Raw genomic sequence first — 25,369 nt, forward strand, 5'->3', positions numbered from 1 at the left:
GTGCAGCATTTTGTTCAGTTAAAGATTACAAAAATGGGAGTTTTAATAGGACATAGATGTTCTTGTTGCCTTGAATTTATATTAGGATAGAATAGAATAACAGCGTTGAAGAGATCTTGGAGGTCTTCTAGATCAAACCCCCGCTTAGGCAGAAAACCCTACACCACTTCATATAAATGGTTATCCAACATCTTTTTATAAACCTCCAGTGCTGGAGCATTCACAACTTTGGGAGGCATGTTGTTCCACTGATTAATTGTTCTAACTGTCAGGAAATTTCTCTTTAGTTCTAAATTGCTTATCTCCTTATTAGTTTCCCTAACCCTAACCCTAACCCTAACCCTTAATTTCACTACTCAAGGGCGAGCGGGAAGAGGCGCCGCCCGTTTCTACTCTGGTTGACTCTCTCCTCTTTGTGGCAACCCCTGAGATATTGGAACACTGCTATCATGTCTCCCCTAGTTCTTCATATTTATTAATATGATTGAAGCAAAGAAAACAGTTGCAGAAGATTCCTGCTATTTAAGTTCATGCATTTATTAAGAGTAGAAAATAGTTGATTTTTACAGTATTCCTCCAAAATTATTACAGATTTCCCCATAATTCTCCTTTTTATGATGAAGAAACTTCTAGATAATGCTGCAAGAGTATAATTTTCAACACCTTCAAATTCATCTATAGTCTAATTACTCATGTATTACTCATGTATAATTATTTCTGATACCTTAATCAGTATCGTATAATTAAAATGTACAGTATTGCCCAAATTTGGGTGAGTACTATATTATACAATGGTAAGGACTAATGAACAATCTCAATCTACATAATATTCAATGTACAGTAGTTATTTCCAAATATATCAACAGTCTTAAGTAAACTGCAGCCTTTGATCAAAGTCAGTTGATCTATTGATTAATTTCATAACCAAAATGTCATTTTTGCAATGAGGTACAATATAGTACATTAATAAAACAAAGATAAAAGAGTAATATGCAGGTAATCTTCATTTAGCAACTGCCTCATTTAGCAGCCATTCACAGTTATGCAGTTTTGTAAAGCAATGGAAAGCTGAAGTCAGATCATAGCAGAGTTGTGGTTTCACATAGTAACTGCTTTGCTTATGAAAGTGGCCAGTCCTAATTATGGTCACTAAATGAGGAGTGCCTATATACACTGCTCAAAAAAATACAGGGAACACTTAAACAATGCAATGTATAACTCCAAGTAAATCAAACTTCTGTGAAATCAAACTGCTCACTTAGGAAGCAACACTGACTGACAATCAATTTCACATGCTGTTGTGCACATTCAACTTTGTACAGAACAAAGTATTCAATGAGAATATTTCATTCAGATCTAGGATGTGTTATTTGAGTGTTCCCTTTATTTTTTTGAGTAGTATATAAAAAGGAGATAAAGCAGTAATTTGCAACAAAACACATTGTTAACAGTACTTGTGTATGTAGAGGTCAGGGATTACAGGAATACATGACATCAAACTAAAAAAAACTGATCCCAAGATGTCATCACCTTGATAAAATTTCAAAAGTTCATATAATTCAAGTAGATGCAGTTGAAGAAGAGACAGCAAAGGAACTCAGAATGCTGAAAAGTACCAGACCCAAGACGGGATGCTTCCCAACAGCACTCTGTAGAGAGGAGAAAAAGTGAAATCACATTCTAGGACTGAAACAAAGTACAGCACTTTACTACTTTTTATGAAACTTGTTATTTTTTTATATTCCTCTCCACAGCCTGAACCCAGCTCTCAAATAAAAATCTCTACAATCTGGACTAGAGACTTGTCTTTTGGGACTAACAGATTAATAGCTGGAAAAAGGGCATGGAACTTTATTTTTGTATATGACAATTGCAGCAAGATTGTGCCTAAAATTGGAATTATTTGGCACTTCCCACAATGGAGGAAAAGGTGGTGAAGATAGTGGAATTTGCACAGATGGTTAAATTGGCATATTTGATTAGTGAAAAGTCAACACCTATAGTTATTGTTTATAGATTTTTTCACACAAAACAGGAAAAAAATGAAATTTTGAATTGTGGTTTTGAGGGTTAGAAAATATTACACTCTAGAAAAAGAGAGGGGCTTTTTTGTAACTGTAAAGTAAGACATAATTGTGTAATCATACTTTTGTTTGCTGCAAAGGAAATTAGAAGCTTATTTTTTCAATTTTTTTTATCTTTCTCCACAGCCTAAACTCAGTCACCATTAATTAAAACACCCACAAAAGAATTTGCTCTATCCATAAATACAGAATTTTGAATAATTCATAGATATTGGTATACTATTGAGAATATCACAGCTGTACCTGTTTCAAAAATGATACAGAGATATTTTGTAAAATGTTTAAGGCAAGGAGAACACCACTTTCCATACATGCATCTTATTTCAGGCTTCTGTGTGAACATGAAAAACTGACATGGCTGCTTTAGAAACTTCCTAAAATGTGGCTAATTTAATGAGTTGACTGCAATATGGGAATGTACCAATGGACAAACAATGGTGAGGGATTGAGAAGGCTGGATTTCTCTTTCTTTAATTTTCTTGTCTTTAATTATTTTTCCTCTGTTCTGATACTATACATGAAGTCTCACTGGATTCATAAAAAAAATTCATTCACTGTCTTAATCTTCAAGCATATTCATTCAAAGTGCAGTTAGATATGGGAGAATGCTTTTACACCAAATATACGTATGTACATCCTAATCTACATGACCATGCCACAGATTGCCATCGATTTACAATCACTTTTGAGACAGGAATTTCATTGTTAGAAGTGAGTCACTCCCAATTTTATGACTTTTTAAATTGCCATAGTCATTAATCAGATCTGCTTCCTGCCATTGATTTTGCATGTTGGAAGTGCCTTAGGAAGGTTGCAAATTGTGATTATATAGCTCTGGGATCCTGTGGCTGTTCTAAATAAATACCATTGTCCAATACCTGAAGTTTGATCCTGTGACTGGGGATTCTGCCAATGCAAAGTGCAAAGACCATTGTAACTTTGAATGGCTGTTTAATTAATGGTTAGAAACAGTAGTGGGTTCTAAAACCCTTTACTACCAATTCATTTGTGCAAAGGTGGGCGGAGCATCCTGTTGGGTGGGCGGAGCATCCCAGGCAGGTAGGCGGAGTATCCCACCACCAGCGCTACCGGTTCTTAGAACCAGGAAGAACGAAGAGCAACCCACAGCTGGTCATAAGTCAATGTTTACCGATAATCCAAACTCAGTTACAACATTTCAATAGAATTTAAAGTGTGACATAGAGAAATGGTTTTAGTCATTTAGCCCTGCTGTTCTGTTCGGGTCTATTTGACCCGAAGCCAAGTTTGAGTCCCTGTAAAAAAATTTCCCTGCATATCTGAAACTTGAAATTTCATGACTATTCATCATTTCAGGGGTTCTCTCTATGAGAATTTTTTGGGGGGGCTGGGGGGCTTAGTTTTTGCTGGGCAAAAAAAGTTACAAATCTTCTGTTCCCGGGTCACCCTGACCCGGACCGAAAACTCTTCATTTGCAGTGCTTATGTTTGGTCTTTTTGAAAGCTTTTTTCACTTGGAAAGTAGTCTGAACATTTCTGCACACAATGATATGAAAATTGAAATGAAAAAAGTAATTCTTATTGGTTTATTTTGCTGATATAATGCACGCCCCCCCGTTTTTGTGAAAGTTTTTTCAATTTATGGATAGTTTTGCTTGCAAAATGCATTCTATTTTACTGAAGTTGGTGTGGGATTGGTAGCTTGAACATTTCTGAATATAAGAAAAATATAAAGGAACTGAACAAAATGATTCTTACTGGTTTTTTAACATCAGAAATAAGGCCTCCCCTCCCCCCTCAGCTGCTTGCAACCATTTTCACTTTTTATTTTTTTATGCTCCAAATCCGAAATATTCTTTAAAATCTTAGGCATTCATTTACTCAATTTAACAATGCTGACCATCAAAAAAATATTTGTGGGGGTGGGGGAAAAATTTTTTTTCTGGGCAAAAAAAAAGTCACACTTAGTCTGTTCGGGTCATATAGACCCGGACCAAAATGATTTTTTTTAGGCACTTGAATTTGGTCTTTTTGAAAACCTTTTCAACTGGAAAACTAGTTTGAACATTTATGAACATAATGATATGAAAATTGAACTGGAAAAATTGAGACTTATATTTTTATTTTGATCAAAAAGCCCCTCCCCCCATCCTTTTAAAATTTTGTGTCAATTTCTATTTTTTAAGGCTACAAATCCCTAAGGAATTTTCCCCCAAAAGGTTTGATATACTAAATTGAACATTTCTGAATATAAGAAAAATATAAATGAACTGAACATAATGGTTCTTATTGGTTTATTTTTGCCACAAAAGGGCCACCCCCCCTCGGCCTTGTTGTGTGCCATTATTGTCACTGTTTATACATATTTGTCTAGAAATATTTGGAATATCCTTTTGAAAATCAACCACATTGTAGCCAGAGAACTAATTTTATGAAACAAATCCATTTTACTAAAAAAAAGTATGTAAGTTTGAAATTAACAGCATAATTTTTATATAAATTGAAATAATTGAGGCATACTTTATGTGCAAAATAAACCAATATGCATCAATTTTTCCAGTTCAATTTTCATATCATTATGTTCAGAAATGTTCAAGCTACCAATCCCACACCAATTTTAGTAAAATAGAATGTATTTTGCTAGCAAAACTATCCATAAAGTGAAGACTATTTAAAAAAAACGGGGGGGGCGTGCATTTCATCAACAAAAGAAACCAATATGCATCAATTTTTCCAGTTCAATTTTCATATCATTATGTTCAGAAATGTTCAAGCTACCAATCCCATACCAACTTTAGTAAAATAGAATGCATTTTGCAAGCAAAACTATCCATAAATTGAAAACAATTTCACAAAAACAGGGGGGGCGTGCATTATATCCGCAAAATAAACCAATAAGATTTACTTTTTTCATTTCAATTTTCATATCATTGTGTGCAGAAATGTTCAGACTACTTTCCAAGTGAAAAAAGCTTTCAAAAAGACCAAACATAAGCACTGCAAATGAAGAGTTTTCGGTCCGGGTCAGGGTGACCCGGGAACATAAGATTTGTTACTTTTCTTAAACAGAACAGCAGGGTTAGACCTCATTCATATAAACTCCATGCTCTGGCTCTGAGATGGCTCACAAGTGATAAAGACATGTATCCAACATACGGCTTCCATCTCAGCACCATTCCAGAGGTGCCATTCCTGATCCTAAAGCTGGATCAAGCTGATCCACATAGTAAAGTAGTGCTTTCTTTGGAAAAACAAAAGTAAGCCCCTTAGGCAAATATTCTGTGTCAAATGAGGAAGTTTGTGAAGGTAAGCACTTTGCCGACTGCAGGATTCCCCTTTTATTCCAGTTCCAGGGCTCTGTGCCTCCATAGTCTATTCCTTCCTTGGCTCCTGGAGAGAACACAAACTTATCTGGCAATTATTGATGGGGATTGATTGATGCAATCAGGGATTATTGACCTCCCAGAAGACATTATATGACTACATGAGATCAATATCCTCACTAGAGAGCTGCTGAGAGCAGATGGAAGAAGGGTCTACAAGAGGCTAATTGAAAGAGAGTTGATTTAGTTACTCATTCACTGCTGTAATTAGGAAGCAATACCTAATTAGTATTCAATTAGAAAGGTCACACGGGCTGTGGCAGAGCAGGGAAAAGAAGAAGCAGCAGTAGTAGCAAAAGTGATTCAGGTTTTAAGAGCATAAACACTTCAGGACTCTATGCCTCCCCCGCCCCAATTCCTTCCTCCCCACTTCTGAAGAGCATTGCTGATGTTCTTTAATGCAACAGCAGCAGCTGTGGCAGATCATTTCTTTACTGAAGACATGAAGAAAGGATATCAACAGGGCTACATGAACAGGCCCTTAATAAATAGAAGTAGGAAACATTTTTGCAGTACAATACTTACAGAGTTATGAAACTGATGACTCTGAAAACCCTGTAGATAAAACAGATAGTAACTGATTATGTCAGCAGCTCATGACAAGGCCTGGTATAGCTTTGAAGACCTTGCTGAAGAGAGAAGTTGCATTAGCAAACAAAGGTGTTTAGTATTTCTATATTCTTTCTCAGAATTCAAAAATGTGACTTGGTTTCTTTAAAGAAAGAATGTGCCAACATTTCTATATTAATGGCAGGGCATCTGGTTAGGTTATTTATAGCAAACTGCAATAATGTCTTTTATTTAATGTATTTAAAGTAAGACATAAGGAATGAAGATTTATACTGCAGTCTATTACAGTATATTGGGCAGTAGACCCCCAGCCCAATAAAACCAGCTCCTGTAATCAGCAATTCTAATTATACTTAACTGGGAAAGAAATCCTACTGAATTCAGTAGAACTTGTAATTGGCAATTCACCTTAGCCTAAGAGTATACATTGGCTTTACAACTAGTAATTCAATGAGCAAGAGCTCTACGATTGGTAATAATACATACCAATATTTAGAAGATGATACTTTCCAGCTTGAATTGGGTCTGCTGGCTCATATACATTTTCATATACGTACTCTTTTTATACTATTAATGTCTAAGCCAATATAAAAAATTTAAAAAAGCTGAGTTATCATTTGCCTTATGAATAAAAGAAACCCTATAGAAATAAGCAGCTCTATCTTTATATTCTAAAACACTTGGAGGAAAGATATTGCATAGTCATTTTGAATGTATGTGATCAACACACATTATTACAGTACAAAACTATACTGGATTCCTAAAAAGTTCAATTGAGCGTAATACCAAAACCAGAATGTAAATTTGAATATCAAGATCAATGTCCACATTCTCCCTAAAGTATAACAAATACAGGGTCAGAACAACCTATTTTCTTTCCTAACTGTAAGGACATTACAGGCTATGCCAGGGGTGGGCAATTAATTTTGCCATTGGGCCGCATGAGAAATTGGGATGGTTTTAGAGGGCTGGACTAATATAATTAACTCAGTTCTACCCAATACTGTATATTATTGGGTAGAACTGAGTATATATTATATTATATTATATTATATTATATTATATTATATTATATTATATTATATTATATTATATTATATTATATTATATTATATTATATTATATTATATTATATTATATTATATTATATTATATTATATTATATTATATTATATTATATTATATTATATTATATTATATTATATTATATTATATTATAATATTATATTATATTATATTATATTATATACAGTATATTATATATTAAATCTTGAACACCCAGTTCTTATCTAGAAAACTTGGACCGACCTCCAAGGGCCAGTCACAGACAGTGGGCAGGCCGCATCTGGCCCTCGGGCCACATTTTGCCCAGGTCTGGGCTACACTGATTTCTAAATAGAGGAAATAATTAATTAACTAGTGCAGCCCAAATACATTTATTTGAGAAGTCCTTACTTCTTCGCTCTGTGGCTTGCCTCTTCCACTACCAACAAACTGAGTACTTCCATGCTGGGAACCCTGTACAGGCAAAAAGGGCAATTAGAAAAAGAAAATAATTTCAACATAAGTTCCAACATTTCTGTAAATATGTGCTCACGCTTGAGAGAAAAATTACCTGCCTTCCTTTATGTTGAGTACTTCCATATGACTTATAACCTGACTGGAAAAGTTTGTGATCTACTTCTATGTAAAGTTACATTGAAGCCCAGCTAGATAAGTCATTGAAGAGAAGTCTTGCAGTTGTTTACTTTTTTCTAAAAACGATTAATTTTCTCCTCTTGTTTCGAAGCGAGATTAGGATACTAGAGAAGGGAGTTAATCTTATCAGCCCACATCTATTCTTCACTGTAGATTTTCTCTCTCCTCGCCACCAGAATATAGTATTCCCTGATGCATACCAAAGAAAAAAATATAATATCTATAGATCAGGGGTGTCAAGCTCAAGGCCTGGGGGCCCGATCCGGCTTGCAGGGCTCTTAGATCTGGCCCATGGGGCCACACTGTAAATAGTGAAGGACCAGCCCGCAATGCCCCTGCTGGTGAAAACAGAGTTGCATGCAGCCCTCCTGACCTCTGTTTTCACCAGCAGAAGTTTGCGGGAAGCTGTTGTAGCCAAAAACGAAGCTCAGGAGCCCATTTCCTCTGGCAGAGTGCTCAGGCCACTACAAACACCAACACAAGTGACATCAAGCTGGCCACACACATCCTGGCTACACCCTCCACCCTCCAAGGTCAAACACAAACCTGATGTGTCCCTCAATGAAATTGAGTGACATTCCTGCTATAGATAGTCCTCAATTTATGACCTATCACTTAAAATTATGATAGCTCAGAAAGGGTAGTTTATACAGTCTATAAAGCACTGCTGATCATCATAAGACATCATGCCAGGCAATTCCCAGAAAGTAGTCTTTCTTATTTCATGCACATTTGTATATAATGAATACTGCTTCTTCCCACATAGTCATTTAATGCACTGTAAGACTTCACTGTTTTGGTGGTGATACCCTCTAAGTAAGAAATGCATTATTAAAACAATGGCCAATATACAAAAAACCAAACCATTACCATTGTTTATTTATCAGTTTCATATTGCACCTTTAAATCGCCTTAAAACTGTCAATATCATACTTCCATTATTTCCCACAGCAACAAATTTCAGAAGTTTGCCTAAAAGTGCTTAACTTGCCGAAAGTCACCCAGTGAATTTCTGTAGCTAAAGATAGGCTTGAATTTGGATCTTCCTGGCTCTAGTTCTCAGTGATTTTGCCATACTGACCTTCACTGATGTTGGCCCCATATTTATGAATCTCTTATGTTGTGTTGCCTAAACACATGCAGTGAAAAACAACGCCACCCAGGGGTGGGGTACTGCCTGGATGGAGGGGAACGCAGTGGGGTAGCAAAAATGGAGCTCTACCCCAAAGCACCCAATTTGCACTGAAAGATGTTGAAAGAAAATGCAGGGCGTCCTGAATAAGCCACGGCCACAGTGTGTTAGTAAAAATTTTGGTAACCCTTCACTGACTCCACCACACCTTTCTGGAATGCTCTGGACTAAGGTGTTCTACTACTGTATTCTTCTTACTGTTCGGAACTTCATTTAATCAAATCTTGGTTCTGTAACTGAAATCCATTATTCTACCCTCAGAACAATGAAACCAGGTGCAGAGATTTGTCAAGAATTTGAAGTGTCCTCTCATATCCCTCCTCAGCCTCCTTCTTTTCTCAAATCTAAGCTTTCTCAGTTCACTCTCTTCTTTGCAGGACTTATTTATATTTATTATCTTTCTTAATTTTATTCTGTGAGCAAAGGCTGACATTGTCATAAAATATGATATCATCTTAAAATATTCTCCTTACTTGTCTACTATATTTGCTTCCTCATCCACTATCATATTGGATGCTCACACCATTCTGAGTTTCCGCTCCACCACTGTATAGACTTCCTTGTCCACCATCATATTGGCTTTCTTGTCCATTACCATATTGGCTTCCTTGTCCATCATATTGGCTGATGCTGTTATATGAGATTCCTTGTCCGCCACCATATTGGCTTCCCTGTTGTTTACTGCCACTATATGAGCTTTCTTGTCCACTACCACATTGATTTCCTTTTCCACCACCATATAGACTTACTTGTTCACCATCATACGGGCTCCCTTGTCGAGAATCATATTGGCTTCCTTGTCCATCATATTGGCTGATGCTGCTATATGAGACTCCTTGTCCAGTTTCATACTGGCTTCCTTGTTCACCATACTGGCTACTGCCACCATATGAACTTCCTTGTCCACCACCATATGAGCTTCCTTGTCCGCCACCATATGAGCTTCCTTGCCCACCACTATATGAGCTTCCTTGTCCACCACCATATGAGCTTCCTTGTCCACCACCATATGAGCTTCCTTGTCCACCACCATATGAGCTTTCTTGTCCACCATCATATGAGCTTCCTTGTCCACCACCATATGAGCTTCCTTGTCCACCACCATATGAGCTTCCTTGTCCACCACCATATGAGCTTTCTTGTCCACCACCATATGAGCTTTCTTGTCCACCACCATATGAGCTTCCTTGTCCACCACCATATGAGCTTCCTTGTCCACCACCATATTGGCTATGGCCACCATGCTGGCTTCCTTGTCCATCATATTGGCTACTGCCGCTAGGTTCAACATATTGGCTGTTGTCCCCAGACAAGCTTCCTTTTCCATGACCATATGATTGGGAACCCTGTAACAATAGAAGTCAGGGGTTTTTTTCAAGCCCATTTTTACTGGCAAGTCAATTCACGTCAAATCATCATTTCTATAGGAAAATATTCCTTACTTGTCCATCATCATATTGGCTGCTCTGTCCACGATAAGAGGAATCCTATTAAAGAAAAAAATTCATCTGTATTTTTAAATCGGATCAATTTTTTTAAAAAAAATCCCTAGGAAAGTTACAGTTATTAATATATCTGGATGAATACCTTATATATTTCAATAGAAACATCTCTAGTTTATAAATTACTGTGCCAAAAGAAAGCATAGTTCCAATAGTAATAAGCATCACAAAACATCTGGAGTGCTACTTGAACACTACCAGAACTGACAGAACTATCAGTCAATTGCAAAAAGCAATTTTACTTGAAAGAGCTTGCATCCTGCAGTGTTATTGTAACACTCTCAAACAACAACGTGTACCTAACCCAGATCCTTGAGAAGAACTTGATAAGTGGATAAAAATGCCAAATCCAGTCTAAACATCTGGTTGACTATGCAACAAGTCATAATAATAAAAACAAATCTAGACTCCTCTTGTACGGAGTTCCACAGACCCCAAAATATTAATTGATCCTAATTGACCTTCCATCATTTATCAACAATCTATAGACCCCCAGACATTTTAAAATTATTATTATTATTATTATTATTATTATTATTATTAATATTATTAATATTATTAATATTTAGATTTGTATGTCGCACTTCTCGAGGCGGCATACAAATCTAATAAATAATAACAAATTTATTGGTCCCTTGGATTGTCTAATCAACTGCTGATATTGATTACTTCAGACAACCTTGCATTAAAACAAAATCCTGCTTTAGGATTTTGTTTCAATGTCTGGATGCTAAACTATGATGCTAAACTAAACTAAATTCAAAGAAACTAATTTTTACTTCAGTTGCAATCAAAATACAAATTAGTGAAGAATAAGTACTTACTAAATGCCCATCTGTACAATAACATTCAATCTGTTAAGAAAACAGAGCAGAAATTCAGTGATTATTCAAGAACTGAGAGGCTGGGCGAATTCATCGCCTGGCCGACATTTGCGGAGGCAGGGAGGGGTGATAAACACCGCCTCCCAGCTGATACAGCTGATGCATTAGCTCCCAGCTAATGCAGCACTCAGAGGCATTAAAAGGGCCAGACAAAAACCGCTGCCAGTTTGACATTCCTATGGCTGGGAGGGGTGATAGCACCACCTCCCAGCTGATTGCCTCCTTCAGGAAGCACAGGAGCGCCCTCAAGCCATAATTGACTCGCAAGGGCTGCTGGGAGAGAGGGGTGTGGTTTTCAGGCCTATTTCAGGGCCTGCTCTCCTCCTCTTCTCTCCTTTTACTCCCTGCTCGCCTCCCGATCGGTCACCCACCCACCATCTACTATATCCAGGGTGTCTTTCAGAGGTCGCCCGTAGGGGCCGAGAAGGAATTTTTTGCAATCTAGTAAGATTATGTCAGATTGTTTTTCTGCCTTCTCCATCCTGGTCGGGTGTGAGGTTTAAGGGATAAGGGGTATATCAGTTTGTAAATAGGTTGATTTGAAATTTATTTTATTATTGGTCGCTATTTGGCAGAAATGGGGCGGAAAGGGTGTCAGTAGCAACTGTGTGTTCTCCCTTGGGCATCTTTTGAAAGATGATGGATTCCTTTGTCACGCAACTCATGCTTCCTCCCCGGATGGAGTGTTGTGAAGGAGGAACGCTTGGGGCTCATCCACTTCATTTCAGGTTCTGGGTCGGGGGGGAGCCCTCCCACACGCTGGGCGTGGCTTTCACGTTTGGGTGAAGGCATGTCATGCTTCACCCTTACCAAGCAAGGAGTTATGCCCATTAGTTGCCCAGGTATGTTGTGTTCAGGTATTCCGCCCCATTTAGCTTCCTCTGCAGGTCTCTTTCTGTAATTCAATAAAGTGACCCATTTTCATCCAGCTCTTGTGTTTGAGTGTTCATTCCCCGTCCAATGCAAAAGATACTCTGACTATTTGTAAAATATCACTTTTAGTCAGTAATTTGTTTAGCTAAAAATGAATCAATGCTTCCTTACGGATTAAGAATGATGAAATATACTCCTGGCACAATACTTAAAAACATAGTTCTTATTTTTCCCAGACATGATTTTGTTAACTTTGCTAAGGTTTTAGGTTCACATTTTTAAAATTCAATGTTTAATTCTTTTTTATGTATATATGTAATTGCAACATGCTAAACTGGATATGGTCCAGGTATGATCCGTATGTTGCCAAATTATTATTGCTAATTATCAATTTATTATCAATTACTGTTATCAATGTTGAGGAAAAAATAACTTGAGCCTGAATGTATAGAATTAAGTACTGGATAGCTACGCTATTTATGAAAATAGATAAACTAAATGAAGTATCATAAGGAGCACTGGGAAACTGCTATTCTGTCATCATTTTGGATCTGTCTTAAAGAAAAAATAGATAAATAGGTTTGTGTTACAAGGGTCCATTTTTAATTAGCTTCAAAAGACATACTGTCTTAACTGCCTTAACTACATTATCACACTTATTTTTTTAACATTTATTTATTAATTGGATTTATATTTCGCCCCTATCCAAGGACTCCGAGGACTTACTACACAATATATTTAAGTGAGAAGAAAATTATTGATTGAGTCTGCTGCAGTACAATGTGGCACCAAGAATTAAATCTAAGCTGCTCATCTCTCTTCCATATTACTGTTCTGCCCCATCAGTCATTGAGTTACTCCCCGTGTTGTGAATTCAATTCCCAGATTCCAAAGGCTGGGAATTTATTTGGGAAGTCATTAGTTGCATCTTTGGAGTTTAGATATTAAGACAGGCAAGAAGGTTGTCATAGGAGCCCAATCAAAACCTTGTCCATATATATAAATACCGTATGTTCAATGCCGACACAGATGCAAAAAGAACAGAGCATGGATCATATTCCTATAACCACCATTTTGGCTGTCTTGACTTCTCCTTGCAGATACCACTGGGTATTATTGTCCCTACCCATCTGGAAGGCTCCTGATTGGACAAGATTGCTTCCCTCAGTTGCCTTATTTTGCCCTAACAATACCATGAGTAGTTACACATTATCCTTGATGATTATAGAATATTGGGAGAGTTGGAGAATACGGCTGTGATAATTCTACGAGGCTACTATAGGCTATTCTTTGGTCTGTTTCACAGGCAAAAGGTGTGGGATTTAAATGTGCAAAGCTCTGTATGTCCTCTGTACTGTGGATCTTATATTGATTTTCAGGTCAGGAAGGGGAAAAAAACATTGCAAATGATTTTGCAGCAATTTTTGCAGAAGAAGCATGACACCCTCTGTCCTGAAACCAAAAAAACCCGTGGTACCTTGTCATCACTGTTGTTTGTTAGATACAATTGGACTAGCAATTTCGCTACTCTCTCCATATGGTTAGTGGTGGATTTCCCCCCCCCCCCCCTCCGTGACAGCAAACACAATAATGGGGATGAAGGGTCAAGAACTGCCTGGAGATTATTTTCTTACTTGTCCACCAATTTGGGTGCCTCCTGAAGAGTTCTATAAAGGGAAAAAAATATTTCTGCTGCAGCTGCTTTTTTAGCAAGCAATATTTTTATATGTTACGATTTTGCTTTTAAGAATAACAAGAAAGTTACACGTCAACCTAACCAAGAGAGAATCTCTTACCTGACTTCCTGGCTGATTGGTTCCAGAAGAGGAGGAGTTCTGTAAAATATGAGGAATCCAATATCTTTCTGATACTTTATTATATGACTCTTAGTTGGAGTTAAGAAAATGCCTCTATCCTGATTTGGCTAAGGGACAAGTGGTCGGATGACTTCTTCTCATGTTTTTCTAGACGGTGTTTTTCCCAACCTTGGAAACTTTAAGATGTATGAACTTCAACTTCCAGAATTCTTCAAACATTTGGGAGTTGAAGTTCACCCATCTTAATGTTACTGAGTTTGAAAAGCATTGCTTTAGATGGAAGGGGATGTTTTCAATAGTCCTGACAGAATAAATGCATATCCTCAAAGTCTTGGCAACAGGTTGTGTCCTACTCTGGAAATTGAAATTGGGAAGTGGTAAAATGAGGATTGAGCAGAAAACATGCCAAAAAGATCCACAAGAACCGAATATTCCTTAGCATTTTGCAACAATCTCTTATTTTTAATGTGTAGTTTAATATGCAGGTTACTCTACCTTTTGTTTAGTTTCAGGAAATGGTACCTAATTTTAATCATATCCAAATTGTTGCTAATTTGTGAGATCAGTATTTAGTAAATGTATTTATTTGTCTCTAGATATATTATTAATATTAATTACATTTTTCATGGATTTCAGCTCTGTAATGCTTTTATACTTTAGATCAGTAATGTTGCTATTTTCTTATTTGAAATAATAATAAATAATTGCCTTATTCAGATTGCATAATGCCTTACTATATTAATTTTTATGCCCCAAATTCTTAAATAAATATTTTATCTCTCTTGCTAAGTAGCCCGTTTTATGTAGTTAATTTATGTGCTGTATAACCTGCATTGATTTTCAGCAAGTAAAATGTGACTCTATTTTTTTAAAGGTATTTTATTGGTCAATAACTTAGCTGTTGAAATTTATTGCAGGAATAAATCTAAGTTCAAACCGGAGTACTGTACAGAAGTCTGCTACTGATCTTGAAAATCTGTACTTCCTTTGATTATTCAGTTCTGATTAACAGTCAGTCAACTAGTGAAAGGAAAGGGTGACATCTGAGCAGTGGTGGGCTACTAGCCGGAATGCCTAATCGGGCTCGCCTCTGTGCCTCTGGAGGTCCCGTGAGTTTCAGCAGAGTTATGCTGCTGCACCCGTGCAATAGCGAAATTGTGCATAGAGACACAGGTCTGCCCCTGTTCTGGTGAGGTTTTTTACTTCTGCGTACGCGCAAAAGCAAAAAACTTTGCCAGAACACAGGCGCACCTACGTCTCTGTGCACAATAGCCCACCACTGCATCTGAGTTTCGACTGCAAATAGGCTATTGATAGAGCATTCCAATTGATGCTTCCATTTAAAGGTAAATCTATTCTAGGAATTTTACCTTTCCATATTGTTTGTTGCTATTGTAAGATTCACCCTGTTAAAAAAAAACAGTAATTACAAAATCAGTGATTACAAATTGAGGAAATTTCATATTGGTTGTTTACTACATTAGCTTGGAAACAGACATCTTAAATTGCCGGGTGAATGGACTATGTTTGCCAGGATGAGGGGATAGCAAAGTAATCCTTCTTCATTAAGAAAGGTTTTGCTGACAGCTGAGGTGCCCTAACGGGGTGTCAAATGGTAAAAAATGATGGGCACAACAGCATGGATGAAGCCCTTCTTTTAACCAGTTGTGCCTGCCATCCTCACTTTTAAAAAGTATATTCTGAATGCAGACAATCATATAATGGTGACAAGTCACAAGCACAGCCAATTTACCCCTATTTGAGGGTACTGCATGCCGCACGAATCCCAGCGACCAGTTAGGTCCCACAGAGTTGGCCTTCTCCGGGTCCCGTCGACTAAACAATGTCATCTGGCGGGACCCAGGGGAAGAGCCTTCTCTGTGGTGGCCCCGACCCTCTGGAACAAGCTCCCCCGGAGATTAGGATTGCCCCCACCCTCCTTGCCTTTCGTAAACTTCTTAAAACCCACCTCTGCCGTCAGGCATGGGGGAACTGAGACATCTCCCCCAGGCCTATACAGTTTATGTATGGTATGTTGTGTGCATGCTTTTTAAATTATGGGTTTTTAGTTTTTAAATATTAGATTTGTATTGTACATTGTTTTCTATTACTGCTGTGAGCCGCCCCGGGTCTACGGAGAGGGGCGGCATACAAATTTAATAAATATAATAATAATAATAATAATAATAATAATAATAATAATAATAATAATTTACACCAATCTGGCTGGGAGAGAAGCAGGGGTGGGCTGCTGCCCGGATCGGGGGGAACGCAGTGGGGTAGCAAAAATGGAGCTCCACCCCAGGGCACCCAATTTGCACTGAAAGAAGTTGAAAGAAAATGCATAAACCACAGCCACAGTGTGGTAGCAAAAAATATGGTAGCCCTTCACTGGAGAGAAGTCAGATGATGTGCTTTGTCCCGGTAAAGAAAGATCTACAAGAATGTGAGTTGAAAGTATCCCCTCCTATTGTGTCTATTAAAAGTGGCAAACATAAGAAGCAAAACTATGGATTTTAAATATCAGGCTAAATGAGGCTTTTACCAGTGTGAATTATCATAGTTAATCTCTCTTCCATTTTATTTCACATAATTATAGAATTAAAAGGGCCATTTTTGCCATCTAAATAGCCCAGAGATATGGTTGTCTAGCCCCCACTGGAACACATCCAGGGAAAGAAAACACAGGGGTATCAACAAGAAAGCAATTTGCTCCATCTGTAATTTATCAAATGTAATCCTTCAAAAAGAGAAATATGAAAGTGGATAATAATTGGGACATACCAATATGCCTTAAAAAGCAGTTCTATTTCAAAAATGAATCAACAAGGCCAAATATGAAGTGGGATAGCCATTTCTCATATACTCTGACATCACAAATTTAGAATCTATTTTAATTAATGAACTTTTACTGTTTATTTTTCACCAATTAAGATTTCAGTGTAATCTGTATTTGCATCTAGGAGCAAAACTAAGTAGAACGCTTTTTAACATTTTCTTCCCTATATATATACAGTATGTATGCAATAGGTCTATTAAATGTTATATACGTATGTTATATAAATATTTATATAAATGTTATATAAATAATAATAAATTACCTGGCCTCCATATTGGTTGCTGTTGCCACCATATGATGCTCCCTGTATACAACATATTTATTAAATGTAAAATATTTACCTTAAAGCACAAAGATACTTTCTTTTCTCAGAAATAGACATAATGTCATGTTGTTTTATTTTCAGTGTCCTAAATTGTAATCCCAGAGAGCGACTGGCAAATATTACATACACGTGTAGACAAGTGGCAGATATCCTGTTTTCCCCAGATTAAGACATCCCCTAATAACAAGCCCAATTGCAGCTATTTTCACCTATTTTTTGCTCCTGCACATACGCAGAAGCAAAAATATAGGCAAAAATAGCTGAAGTCTCGCTCTCATGCTCGTCCTCCCGTGAGATTTGGCTTGCTGCGCATGCGCAGAAACCAAATCTCGTGCTAATGGGTGTGTGCATGACCGATGGGCACCCGTGCCCCCGCAACAGCCTCCAAGGAAGCTCTAGTACCAGGTAAGAAGAGTGACCCTTCACTGCCAATTGGGCTTTTGAGTGCATGGCAATAAGGCCAAGCGCTTCTTTCAGGGTTCAAAAAAATATAAGACGGGATCTTATTTTTGCAGGAATATGGTGGAAACATTGCAAAAAACAGTTTTTACTTAGCTGTTATACAGGTAGTCCTTAACTTACAAAATGAGTCCAAAAATTCTGTTGTTAAGTGAGACATTTGTTAAGTAAGTTTTGCCCCACTTTATGACCTTAGTTACTACAGTTGTTAACTGAATCACTGCAGTTGATAAGTAGTAACCCAGTTGTTAAGTAAATTTCGCTTCCCCATTGACTTTGCTTGTGAGGAGGTGGAAAAAGAGGATCACAACTCCTTGTCAAGCATCTGAATTTTGATCACATGAACGTGGGGATGCGGCAACAGTCATAAATGTGAAAAATGGTCATAAATCACTTTTTTCAGTGCTATTTTAGCTGTTGTTAAGGACTACCTATATTGGCTGTTGCCACCATTCTTTTAATTATAAAATAGTTAGCAGAATAAAATGGAAAGCTGCTTAATATACTTTATTTAGGAACAGAAATATTGTCCATGACAACATTTAGTCTGTATGTTTAGATTAAAAAGTTACCAAAAGAGATATTATAAACAGACAATGTTATAAAGTAATTTTACCTGATTGTTATAATAGCTGCTGCTGTTGCTACTACTACTGCTACTACTGCTGCTATGTGATCCTCCCTGTAAGAAAATGCTATTGTAAAATTGTCCCTTTAGTAAAGCACAACATTGTTTTCTTACATTCAGGAGAAGTAAAGTAGGTAAAATATATTTTATTTACCCTAAATACTGTATTTTTCAGAGTATAAGACACACCACCACCACCCAAAAAGAGGGTGGAAATGCAGTCATTTTTTGCTGTCCTGAAGCCCTGCCCTGCAGAAAGCTCCTGGGTACTGCAAGAAGGCAAAAATGCCTCCATTTTTGTGAAAAAAATGGGGGGGGGGCAGAATGGCCCATTTTTCACAAAAATGGGGGCATTTTGCCATATCCCAGCACCCAGGAGCTCCCTGCAGGCTTCCGCAACCCTTTGCCCACCCGATTTTTGAAACACCCCCCCCCCCAATGAATAGCAGTCTGTTTTTCATAAAGATTGAGCTGTTTTTGCCTTCTAATTACCCCATCTAGCATGACTGGAGGAGGAATTCTGGGAGTTGAAGTCCACTAGTCTTAAAGTTGTCACGTTTGAAGACCCTGGGTTAGGGCTGCGTGGATATTCAAATTTGGCAAGTTTAAGATTAGTGAACTTCAACTCCCATTCCTGAGCTTACATGACTGGAGGAGGAATTCTGGGAGTTGAAGTCCACTAGTCTTAAAGCTGTCAAGTTTGAAGTTTGTAAAAAGTGTACATGGTGGGTAACATATTTTTGCTGATAATGATTCAACATTGTGTGTGTGTGTGTATCTGTGTATGTGTGCATGTGTTTGTGTGTGTGTGTACACTGCTCAAAAAAATAAAGGGAAGACTCAAAGAACACATCCCAGATCTGAATGAATGAAATATTCTCATTGAGTACTTTGTTCTGTACAAAGTTGAACGTGCACAACAGTATGTGAAATTGATTGTCAATCAGGCTTGCTTCCTAAGTGGACAATTTGATTTTACAGAAGTTTGATTTACTTGGAGTTATATTGTGTTGTTTAAGTGTTCCCTTTATTTTTTTTTGAGCAGTATATACACACACACACACCAAATTTTTCGGAGTATGAGACACACTGGAGTATAAGACACACCTTAATTTTGGGGGAGGAAAATAGGGAACAATCTGCTTACCAGATATTCATCTGGCTAGTATCCTTAGTCTCGTCAGCTATTTTATCCCCTGGTTAGGTCTTTAAAAAAACTTTATTTGGAGAGAGTAACAATGAAAGAGCTTGCAAGCCCGTAAGAGCTGAGAACATTGTTAGAACCTGATTAGGGCTGGAAAGAAAAATTTGGAGCAAGTAGAGCAATGAAAAAAACTGCAAAGACTTAGGGCTTGGAAAACATCCTTCCCAAAGAGTAACAATGAAAGAACTTGCAAGCTGGTAAGAGCTGGGAACATTGTTAGCCCCTGGTTAGAGCTAGAAAGAAACTTATTTGGAGCAAGCTAGAGCAATGAACAAAACTCTGCAAAGACTTAGGGCTTGGAAAACATTCTTCACAGACAGTAACAATGAAACAACCCACAAGATAAAAGCTGGGAAGATCGTTAGCACCTAGTTGGGGGGGGGGGGGAAGCTTTGAAAAAAAGCTGCATTCAGAGTTTAAGATGCATTTTCAGCCTCTTTTAGGGAGGAAAAAGGTGCATCTTATACTCTGAAAAATGTGGTACACACACACACACATACATATTGGATAGCCATGGCAAATATTTTATATGCTTATCTCTATGTATAGATCAATAAAAATATCACAAATATCCTATACGTCTATCTGTATCACTATTAAGATATTACAGTAGAAAGTATTTTATTACCTGGCTGCCATAATGGCTGCTGCTGCTGCTGCTATTGCTGTTGCTATATGATCCTCCCTGTAAAAAGATGCTTATTATAAAATAATTCAAATAAAGAAGCCCAAAACTACTGTTCGAGGACCAAAAATCTTCATTTACATTTCAAAATATATTTGAAATACGAATATATTCAAAAATATATAGGATATGCAATATACTGTAAATAACCATGACACATTTTAGAATAAGTCCTAATTATAATATAATTTCTACCGGGCTGCTATGTTGGTTGACACCATATGGTCTCCCCTGTAAGGAAATACTTACTAATTACAGTGTTTTTCAACCTGGGTTCCGCGCAAGTCTTTTAAACCAGGGGGGACAGGGAGTGAGAGAGATGTACAAATCTCACCCTGTTCTCTGATGTTAATCCCTCGAACTGTATGATATAATTGAGCAGGGGGTTGGACTAGAACATCCCCTTCAAATTCTGTTACCAGATTGAGCCACAGCAACGCATGGCCGGGTATAGCTAGCAATGAATAAAATTTTAAAGTTGTTTTTACCTGGCTCCCATAAGAGCTGCTGCTGCTGCTACTGCTACTGCTGCTGCTGCTGCCATGTGACCCTCCCTTTAAGAAAATGTTTATTAATTATAACATTATCACCTTAAGAAAGCACAAAACTGCTGCCTATATTTAAGGGGCCTACATAAGCGCACTAGAGTGCCTTCCGTCCCCTGTCCTATAGTCTCTCCTATATCTTGTATTTCTTCTCTACTATATCCTGTATAACCTTCATTGTGTATTACAGTGATCCCCCGATTATCGCGAGGGTTCCGTTCCAAGACCCCTCGCGATAATCGATTTCTCGCGATGTAGCAGTGCGGAAGTAAAAACACCATCTGCGCATGCGCACCCCTTTTTCCATGGCCGCGCATGCGCAGATGGTGTTTTTACTTCCGCACCTGGGAAGACCCAGCAGCTGAGGAGCCGCCTGCCTGCCCGCTTGTCCGCCGCTTTTCCGCTTGTCCGCCGCTCTGGGAGTTGAAGACCCAGGGAAGGTTCCTTCGGCCGCCCACCAGCTGACCTGCTTGGCAGCGCAGTAGCAGCGAGGAGCCAAAGATGGGGTTTCCCCCGTTGCCCACGCAAAGGGGAAACCCCATCTTCGGCTCCTTGCTGCTACTGTGCTGCCGAGCAGATCAGCTGGTGGGCGGCCGAAGGAACCTTCCCTGGGTGCCACCCGCCGCTCGAGAGCAAGAGGGGGAGAGATAGAGAAAGAGAGAGAAGGAAAGAAAGAGATGAGAGAGGGAGGAAGAGAGTGTGAGAGAGGAAGAAGCAAGAGAGAGAAAGAGAGAGAGAAAGAAAGATGAGAAAGGAAGGGAGTGACGTCATCGGGTGGAAAAATCGCGATATAGCGTTTCGCAATGATCGAGATCGCGAAACTCGGGGGATCACTGTATTGTGTATTGGATTAACTAACTAACTAACTAACTAACTAACTAACTAACTAACTAACTAACTAACTAACTAACTAAATATTCAGAAGCCAAAATGAGCCATGTCCTTCCATTTTATTTTATATATGGTCAATATATCATAAAAGTATACATACACTGGCAGAGTTTTTATACAGATGCAGAATTGGTGGCCGCTAAATAAATGACAGGTAGTCCTTGAGGTACAAATGGCTGTTTAATGACTGTTTGAAGTTAGGATGTATGCTTACAATTAGGGGTTCAAAATTGTTACCGGCAAGAGGCCTCTGTACATGACCTGGATTCAGTCACTCCGGAAGCAGTGGCTATCTTGGAGCAGTAGCATGACTAAGTGGCCATGACTGTCCTTTGTCCCTAGCACTGTTCAGGTAATTTCTGAGGTCCATATAGTTGCTGCTTTTCTTTTCCCCCGGTCACACGAGCAACCAAGATTGAGGACTTTGCATCTGGTGTGTCCCCCCCCCCCCCATTGCTGCCAAATGAGGAGTGATTTTCTCTCCCCACTCCTGGTGTTGTTACTTTTTGTTCCTGTTGTCTTGAGGCCTAGAGTATATCAGTTGCCTTTGTATGTACTTTACCATTTTCTTTTTTCGTTATGATACTGTACTTGTTTGTAAATACTTTGCAGACTATTGTGCTTGTTTGTAAGTACTATATGAAGATTTATTTTAGTATTTAGTTGGTTTTTTTAGCATTGCCTTGGAATTGCTTGCCGAACTACTAGCCCATGTCTCCGAAAGCAGATTTAGTACTGTAAAATTCCCTTGCATTCTACTGTATAGGTAGTCTTTGATTTACTACCACAATTGTGCCCAAAATTTCTGTTGTTAAGTGAAACATTTGTTTAGTGACCTTTGCTCCACTTTACAACCTTTCTTGCCTCAATTGTTAAGTGACTCACTGCGGTTATTTAAGTTAGCGACGCGTTTGTGAAGTGGATCTGGCTTCTCCCTTGACTTTGCTTGGCACAAGGTGGCAAAAGGGGATCACGTGACTTTGGGACACTGCAACGGTCATAAATGTGAGTCAGTTGCCAAGCATCTGAATTTTGATCTCATGACCATAGAGGATACTGTAAAGGTTATAAGTGTGAAAAATGATCGTAAGTCTACTGAGATTCGATCTGCCAAACTGCTGGCAGTTGGTGATCGGCAGAATAAGCTTGCAGTACTGCACTCTAACCACTGCGCCACCAGTGGGTCACTACCGGTTCACCTGAACCAGTCCAAACTGGGAGGAACTCACCCCTGGCTTTTGCGCATGCGCAAAAGTGTTGCACTTGCACCAGAGTGAACCAATAGCAACAGGATTTAGAGGTATGTTGAAAAACATATTTTATTTTGTGTTCTATTTGATAACTGTACAGTATTATAGATAACTGGTAAATTATATCGTACAATAATTTGTAGCTATCATATTGGTTGCTCCTAGCACCTTTTGACCTTCTTTGTAAAAATATTATTGATTACTAAATAATTATTGTAATTAAGCATATAGCTCTTTGCTGCATTCTGTAGTAGAAATACACTGAAAATGTTGATTTTATTTTCCATATGATAAATAGTTATTTATTAGTTAAATATTATATAATTACTATGATTATTTCTTATTTCATTTGAAAAAAATGAAATAAAATGTATAAATAGCTTATTTCTGTTCCTGAATATACTACACAATATTTGCTACAATTATCTACGGAAAATATTATGTATTCTATTCAAGAGCAGAAATAAGCTAAGAACTTATTCATTTTATTTCATTTCTACAAGTCTATGATAAATAAGCATTGCAAACATTATGTGCATGCACCACAATATACAACAATTTTTTTACCTGGCTGCTACTGCCACCATATGATTCTCCCTGTAAGAAAATGAGAATTAATTAGAAAAAATAAACTTGATAATTTAGAACAATATTTGCTGCATTTAGAAGCAGAAATAATATTTCATTTAATTTTCTACATCTCAAATACAGGTTGTCTGTAACTTATGACTTTAATTGATCGATAAATTATTTGAATGAATGAAGTGGTTGTTAAACAAATTTACTATGTGAATTAGCATGCACAGAAGGAAAATCTCGTTGGGATGTGTGTGCCCCCCCCACTGCGTGCTTATTGCACCAGTAGCAGCGGGAATGGTAGCTCTCGCCTGTCCATAAGTATAGATGGTTTGTTTTTTATATCATACACCTGTCCACTTGGATAATTACAATATCTATTTTAAAAATCAATATTAATCATTGATTGCGCAGTGGTTAGAATGTAGTATTTCAAGCTAACTCTGCCCACAGCCTGGAGTCTGGTCTTCCCCAGTTCAAGGTTAACTCAGTCTTCTATCCTTCTGAGGTTGATAAAATGAGGACCCGGATTGTTGGGGGAAATATGCCGATTCTGTAACCCACTTAGAGGGGGCTGTAAAGCACAATAAAGCGGTATACAGTATATCATATGTCTGAGTGCTATTGCTATATGTGGGTATGTCAAGATTTCTTAATATATTTTAGATATACAATAGATAGATATATACTTGTGTGTATATCTTTTAAAGTAGATACAATATAGTTCAGAACAGAAAGAAGCAGAATGAGTTTTACCTGTCCAAATTGGTTGGTGCTCCCATATTGTCCATTCTGAACAAAAAAAAAGTAATAAATCATGATGGTTAAAATTCATTACTTCCTTACTATATCTGCATTAAGACATTTTTAATGCTTAGGATCAGAAATAAGGATTTAGCTTACGTATTTTTTAATTATATATTATATTTGATACGTTTAAGCAGTTTTAAAAGAGTTTTTAACATAAGTTTTTAAATGTTCCTTTGACCTGCCCATAAAGTTTCCAACTATGTATGAACTATGGTATCTACTCTACTTGTGATGATGATGATGAAGAAGATGAAGATGATGATGTCCGTTCAGTTGCACCTGATCCTTGGCAATTCTATCTCTCCACATTTTCCCTTGTTGTAGATTTTCCCCCCTACTTGTTTTATGCTCTGCTTAGTCTTAGTTTTGATGGCATCTGGCCACATGTAGTCCATTTCGAAAGTGATTTTTGAAGACTCATTTCCTTTTATCATCTACTCCTAATCTACTTCTAAGCATAACTTCCTTTTCCAGTAGGTTTTGTTGCCTGACATGGCCAAAATAAGTAAGGTGGAATTTTATGATTTTGACTTCCAGTGATATGTTTGGTTTTCTACACAGTACTCATTCTCTCATTGATTTATTTATATTCTACCCATTTAAAAAAGTATTTTTATCAATCACTCAAGGCACTGAATATGCCTAATACTCCTTTCTCCTATTTTCCCCACAACAACAGTCCTATGAGGCAGCAGTGAAATCTACTTACCTTCCTTACCGGTTTGGAAGTATGCACTTGGTGTGTGTGCTTTGAGTTTCACGCACATGCAAACTGTGCACCACTGTTGTACAGTGTCCTGTTTTTTCATCCACTGTGCATGCGCAGAATGCTTTGTGCATGCACAAAGTATTAAAAAAAAGAAAATTGTGACGTCCAGGCAGGTGGGCGAAGCCATGTTAATAGTGTGTGTGTGTGTGTGTGTGTGTGTGTGTGAGAGAGAGAGAGAGAGAGAGAGAGAGAGAGAGAGAGAGAAAGAGAAAGAGAAAGAGCTATTTTCCTCCAGTCTAGCTTTTTTCACAGTCCAACTTTTGCAACTGTACGTAGCTATAGGAGGCATAATAATGTTGTGGGCTTATTTAAACCTATTTGCCAGGTTGCTCATCATTGCTTTGAGATTCAATGTGATTCAACACTTTATTTCTGGACAGCATGAGCAATCTGTGATTCTAGGAAAG

General features: G+C 37.8%; 1 protein-coding gene across 1 annotated transcript; it reads right to left on the reverse strand.

Annotated features, from left to right (window-relative positions):
- Positions 1 to 521: 521 nt before the first annotated feature.
- LOC139165380 (keratin, type I cytoskeletal 9-like) lies at positions 522 to 24,588 on the reverse strand. The gene is made up of 16 exons (XM_070748569.1): positions 24,532 to 24,588; positions 24,140 to 24,175; positions 23,375 to 23,404; positions 20,610 to 20,675; positions 20,065 to 20,121; positions 18,221 to 18,286; positions 17,083 to 17,124; positions 15,352 to 15,387; positions 13,961 to 13,999; positions 13,799 to 13,831; positions 11,232 to 11,261; positions 10,348 to 10,392; positions 9,655 to 10,251; positions 7,471 to 7,533; positions 5,971 to 6,000; positions 522 to 1,649 (listed from the first exon to the last, which is right to left on the reverse strand). Exons 1-16 carry the CDS (start codon positions 24,586 to 24,588, stop codon positions 1,560 to 1,562), a joined length of 1,317 nt encoding a protein of 438 aa, XP_070604670.1. The 3' UTR covers positions 522 to 1,559.
- Between the last annotated feature and the right edge of the window lie 781 nt (positions 24,589 to 25,369).

Source organism: Erythrolamprus reginae, chromosome 3, assembly GCF_031021105.1.
Source record: "Erythrolamprus reginae isolate rEryReg1 chromosome 3, rEryReg1.hap1, whole genome shotgun sequence".
NCBI classification, from domain to species: Eukaryota; Metazoa; Chordata; class Lepidosauria; order Squamata; family Dipsadidae; genus Erythrolamprus; species Erythrolamprus reginae.

Coding starts and splice junctions, on each gene's coding strand:
- LOC139165380 (XM_070748569.1), bottom strand. CDS start 24,588: ATGGACTACATGTGGCCAGATGCCATCAAAACTAAGACTAAGCAGAGC. Junction 15,388..17,082: donor GCAACCAATATGGAGGCCAG/GTAATTTATTAT, acceptor TTTTTTTAACAG/GGTGAATCTTACAATAGCAA. Junction 10,252..10,347: donor GCCAATATGATGATGGACAA/GTAAGGAATATT, acceptor CTATTGTTACAG/GGTTCCCAATCATATGGTCA.